Consider the following 6,000-nt stretch of genomic DNA (forward strand, 5'->3'; position numbering starts at 1 on the left):
TTTGCATCAGGGCAGCTCAGGGATACTGTAGAGAGCTATGGATTTTACAAGGAGGGACAGGTTCTTTAGCCGGTACACCTGATTGACTTCCTTACTCATATGCCACAAGCAAGAAAGTGCCCATTAGGGTAGATGCATTAGAGATGGATATTTCTAACTTGGAAGTATACAAGCATAAAAGATTCCAGAAATGAAAGGGGCATCAGGAAGGAGTAGGTTATATCTACAACCAAGACAACCTTTTTCAAGAAAAACTAGGTCCAAACCTAGGTCAAAAACAAAACAAAATAAGACTACCATGATTTTTATTGTACTTTTAATAGTTTCCTTTAGATATGCCCAATGCTCTGACCATTTTTTGCCTCTTGCTTCCAATGGGTCATTTAAAATACTTCTCAAAATTTGAAGAAATCTTTCAAATGTATTTTTCTGTCTTTTCTCTTTAGGACCATAAGCTCTGACCACAAAACATTTTTCTGACAAACCAAAAATCCCAACTTGAATTACGCTGCACTTCCCCCACTTTCCCCTTCCTCATTCCATTAAAGGTTGTTCTAATTGTTGGCTGAGATGTTATACAGAAGACCAAAGAGTAGTTTGTAATTTAGGAAGATCCATAGAATCATATTCGAGAAAGGAGCAGATGTCTAAATGGCTGAATTCTCTCACTCTGAGCCCCCACAAATCATCTCTGAGTTTCCTGAATATCTGTTGAAGATTATTTAGGATTATGTCTGTTGGCCAGCTAAGAATACTTGGTCTCGTAGACCCTAGTGTAATGGTAAAAGCAGATAAATCAGCACCAAGTGCAATACCAGAAAGGCCTTAGAGAATTCAGTAGTTCAGACCCAGCATCCTGCTTCAACTGTAGCAATGGACTGCCATCACTATGGCCAACATCTTCCTTGGCTCCTTAATGGCAAAAAACTGTGCCTCTTATTTCCCTTACATCACATTTTTCCACCTCACTTCCCCCCATTTCTACCATTCCCCAATCCCTAATAACCAGATTCAGTTTTTTTTTTATTCATGTGGGAAGAAAACAGTTCCTGTCTAATCCAGGGGTTCTTAACCTGTGGTAAATGTATTTGAGATAGATAGATAGATGGATAGATAGATAGATAGATCTAGAAATAGATAAATAGATCTAGAAATAGATAGATAGATAGACAGAGACAGACAGACAGACAGATAGAAAGATGAGATTTAAGATAAGATAGGATAAGATAAGATGAGATAAGATAAGATAAGATGAGATAAGATGAGATGAGATGAGATGAGATGAGATGAGATAATGATAATTACCTTCCTGTGTAATCTTATATATTTTATTTTTTGCTTTTAAAAACATCCTGAGAAGGGGTTCATAGGCTTCACTAGACATCCAGAGGTGTCCAAGCCACATAAAAGGGTCAGAATCCCTGGACTAGTACCTCCTTTGCAGATTGCAGGGTTGGGTGTGAGGAAGGACCAGGAACTGAAAGTCTCACTCACCTAGAGGATGTGTTTGTGGCTACAGGAGCAGGATAATGTGAGGCTGACTGCATTCATCTTATTTGAAGATCTGGCATCTCTAACAGGAAAAAGGTGGAAAATGTTTTTTACTGAAGAAATTAAAAAGAGCATGATTTCATTCATTCTCCACCTCTGGGATCCCAACCCAAAGATAGGTACGGTAAGTGAAATAGCACAGAAACCCACCCCCTCTTTACTCTCTTTCCCCCGAGAGAGAACAGAGAGCCTGAGGACCCCCTCCACTGCTCAACTGAAGAGTCAGCTCTGCTCTGCCACTCAGGTGACAGAATCTAAAAGTAACATTTATGGTCTCTCCAAATCTCCTTCAGGGTTTCTTTCCTTTTCCATCTTTACAACTAGTATCAGCACCAATGAATGATAATAATGTTCCTAGTGCCATTAGCACTTCCTGTTTCTGACTCCCTTTGCTCCCCAGGATTCTCTCTTGGCTGGGATGGAGACACTCTAATTGTCGGGGGGGTCAAAGAATAGAGCAGGAAACTTTATTTTCCAGGCCTGCCGTGATGCCTTGGCTGCCTGTATCCCATTTCTTGGCATCCAAGATTTACATGCACTGCTGGACCGCTTTGTTGACTGCCAGGAAATGCCAAAGAACAGGGAATTCTATAGAGATCTATGCATGAAGCTGGTGAGTAAGGGGCAGGGATGCCAACGAATGCTTCAGGTTCTAAGAAAGGAAAGAGGGACCATCAGGCTGACAAGTCACATTCTTCTCCAGAATGATTGGAGTAAATTGCAGCTGGAGTAGATGAACACTCACCACAGTGAGAATGGTCATGATGGGGGCAGCTAGGTGGCACAGTGGATAGAGCACCGGTCCTGAAGTCAGGAGGACCTGAGTTCAAATTCAGCCTCAGGCCAAACACTTGACAGTTACTAGCTGTGTGACCCCAGGCAAGTCACTTAACCCCAATTGCCAAAAAATAAAAAGAATGGTCATGAGGGATAGTGGTACCTTCTCTCCACACTTGCCATCACTACCCTTCCACTCTTAACACCCTAGCTAAAGTTAGTGTTCTTTCCCTCCCCAAGCCCAGTGTGTCACTACAGAATTTAGGACAGTGTAGGGATAGGGCCTATACCTGTGAAATCATTCGCTGGTATAGGGGACCAGCAGGTGAAGGAATATCTATCAATGAAGGATGCTATCTTCTCCGCAACTTAGTCTTAGAAAATTCTCCAAAAACACTGAGACATTTGTGTGCAGCCTCATCCCAGAAAATATGGAAGGGAATAAAGTACAAGAAGACTGGAAAGAGAGGAAGGAGAGAGGCAGTGAAGATCTTTATGTGCCAAATAGGGACTATATAAGGGTTCTCTTATTTCCTCACTCCCTTTTAAATCTTTCCTTATAGGGCTTGTGAGAGGAAGAGAGTCAATTAATCCCTCTTCCGGATACTACCAGTTTAATGTTCATTTCTTCTAGGCAAAGAAGAACCAGGACCTACTATGGATCCTCCACACACACACGTTTGCCTACTTCAACAGTTCCTGGGAAGGAATCCGAAGTGGTGCAGCCAAACTAACAGGTCATGTCAAGCCTCTTCTGTCACTCTCATGCCTCACTTGCCTTTCCTGGTGTTTGCCCCAGTGAAACTCCAGTGTGGGAAAGAGATCTTGTCCCAGAAAAATAGGCAAGATCTCCTTTCCCCACAAAGAGATCCTGGCTGCCTCCCTTTGTGGATACCTTTTGTGTGTCCCCAAGTCAGAGATTCCCAGAAGCTTAGAGCTGGAAGGGACACTGAAGGCAACTTACTCCAACCTCAAACAAGAATCGCCGCTGTATCACAGTGTACCTGACCGTCGCTGACCTACCTTTGCTTGAAAATTGCCAATGATGGGGGCAGCTAGGTGGTACAGTGGATAGAGCTCTGGCCTTGGAGTCAGGAGGACCTGAGTTCATATTCAGTCTCAGGCACTTGACACTTACTAGCTGTGTGACCCTGGGCAAATCGCTTAACCCTGACTGCCTCACCAAAAAAAAGCAAAAGAAAAAAAAGAAAAAAGAAAATTGCCATTGATGGGCAACCCTTGGAGATATCACATTCCTCTTTGGGCAGGCTCCAATGATTAGGAAAGTTTTCCTACATCAAAACTAATACTGCACTTATGTACTTTACTCCCATCATTTGAAAATGCCTTCCCTCAAAAGGACTTGTTTCTTAGATTATAACCCAAATGTGCATATTTGTTCTTATTTCCCACCATGAACTCTAAGTCCAATTTATATCTTTCTCTTCATTGCCCTTCTGGTATACCAGGCTCATTCCAATCTCCCTGACTTTATTCACGTTGCCCATACACACTCAAACCCTCTACAAGCCAAAATGCCTTCCTTCTTAAGACCTCCCCTCTCAATTATGGAAAGAGTCCTATAGAGGAAATCTGAAAGGTACCTAGGTATTATCCTTGGCTCCCCACTCATACTTCCCACGTCTAATCTGCTGCCAAGTCTTATTGATTCTTCCATTTAGTTACGAGGTGCATCTTTCCTATGAACCCCCTTCTCTCCAGTGACATGGCCACCGCCCTGGTGTGGGCCCTCATAGCTTCATGCCTGCACTGTTGCAATACTCTGCTGGTTGTTCTCTGTGCCCCGAGTCTCTGCCCACTCCAGTCCATCTTTCACTCAGCTGTCCGACTGATCTTCCCAAAGCACAGGCCTGACCATGTCACCCCCATACCACCAGTCACTCCCTATCATCTCCAGAATCCAATATAAAATCCTCTGGCATTCAAAGTTCATCATAACCTAGATCCTTTTCAACCTTTCTAGTCTTCTTATACTTTACTCAATAGTATGTACTCTATGATCCAGCAACACTGGCCTCTTTACTGCTCCTCAAACATTACAATTCATCTCCCAACTCTGAGTATTTTTGTTGGCTGTCACCCATGCCTGGAATATTCTCTCTCTCCTCATCTCTGCTTCCAGACTTCTCTGGGCTCCTTCAAGTCCCAGGTTCTATCAGAAGCTTTCCTGATTCCTTTAAATGCTCGTGCCTTCCCTCTGTTGATTACCTCCAATTTGTCCTGTATACTGTTGGTTGGTACATAGTCATCTTCATGCTTTCACCCCCATTAGACTGTGAGCTCCTTGAGAGCAGAAGCTATCTTTTGTCTTTTTTTGTATCCCTAGCACTTAGCACATTGCCTGTCATGCAGTAGACACTTCATAAATGCTTATGGACTGACTGACTAACTAGAAACCTGGGTTCTCTAAGAATAACAGCATTTGTTATGTGATCAGAAAAATCACTTGAATGACTTTGATCTCATCTTCCTTCTCTGTGAAATGTAGGGAATGATCTCTTTAGGGTCTCTGCCGGTCCTAAAATTCTAGGGTTCAAGTTCTACTTTTTTTTCACTAAACTTATTCCAATTATCCCCCAACTCACACTGATATCTTCCTTACCTGAATTCCCACAGCATCTTTAGTTAATACTTAATCGTTCATAGGTTTTCGTCTAATCTTCCCTTGCTCAACTGGCACTTGTTTGAGGACAGAGAAATTGCATTACCCCTCTTGATTGCACACCCCCCCCTCACCCTGGTACCTTGCATAGTACTGGGCATATAGAAACCACTCAATATCTATTGAGTGATTCCAGCTGGAGCATTCATCCTCACATCTCCTTGAGAAGGAAAGTCCAAAGTAAAAATTTGCCTTGCATGTATATAACCAATATTTTAGCTCAGTTTTTAATAAGATCCCATTCTTCTTCCTCTTCCCCTCCTACCACCCCGTTTTTAACATTTGTTACCTCCAGTAATAAAGTAAATGTTCCCTCCTCCTCTTACATTTAGATGCCATTATTCAGAACATGACACCTCAGTTCTTGGAGATGCTGGACCGAGAACAAGTGGACTCATGTAAGTACCAACTACAGCTTGTGCCTACCTCAGTGCTGTATCGAAAAAGGAAGCAATATTGTGCTTCCTTGAATTCTGGGTGAACCTTGAAGCTGTAAAAAGATAGCACTACTTAATGTACTCGAATCAAAGCTAAAGAATCCTTCAAGAATGAAATTTCTCAAGAACTCCAAACTCAGATTAGAGTCCAAGACCATTTACTGAGCCCCACTCCCAGTAGTCATTGTCAACCTGCTTCTACTTTCTAAGATCTAAGGCCAGGCTCTTCTCTTCCTCATAACCCATAAATAGAGGATCCTTTCACCCACTTGCTAAAAGGTTGAATGAGGTAATGAATAAAGGTGGGATATTTAGTGGTTTTGTGATTCTAGGCAATTCACTTAACCTCTCTGATCCTCAGTTTCCTCATCTGTAGAATGGGAATAATAATAACAACACATATCTCACAGGGTTATGACAGACAAATAAAATAATGACTGCTTTGCAAACCTTAAAGTGATGTGTCAATGTGAGCTGTAGTGACTACTAGGGAGGCAGGATAGAGTATGCAAAAGACTGCCACACAGTGACCACAGTAATGTAAAGAAGAGC

The 6,000-nt window shown here is 42.3% G+C and overlaps 1 protein-coding gene across 1 annotated transcript in view; it reads left to right on the top strand.

Annotated features, from left to right (window-relative positions):
* Window positions 1-6,000, top strand: part of MROH2B (maestro heat like repeat family member 2B) — an 88,220-nt gene that overhangs the window by 80,944 nt on the left and 1,276 nt on the right. Inside the window, exons 38-41 of the mRNA XM_027863596.1 lie at window positions 1,520-1,675; window positions 2,030-2,164; window positions 2,963-3,065; window positions 5,344-5,409. Coding sequence (XP_027719397.1) covers window positions 1,520-1,675; window positions 2,030-2,164; window positions 2,963-3,065; window positions 5,344-5,409 — 460 coding nt within the window. The remainder of the gene's footprint in view (window positions 1-1,519; window positions 1,676-2,029; window positions 2,165-2,962; window positions 3,066-5,343; window positions 5,410-6,000) is intronic.

The sequence above is a fragment of the Vombatus ursinus genome, unplaced genomic scaffold (genome assembly GCF_900497805.2).
Source record: "Vombatus ursinus unplaced genomic scaffold, bare-nosed wombat genome assembly UNPS02014772.1, whole genome shotgun sequence".
Lineage (NCBI taxonomy): Eukaryota > Metazoa > Chordata > Mammalia > Diprotodontia > Vombatidae > Vombatus > Vombatus ursinus.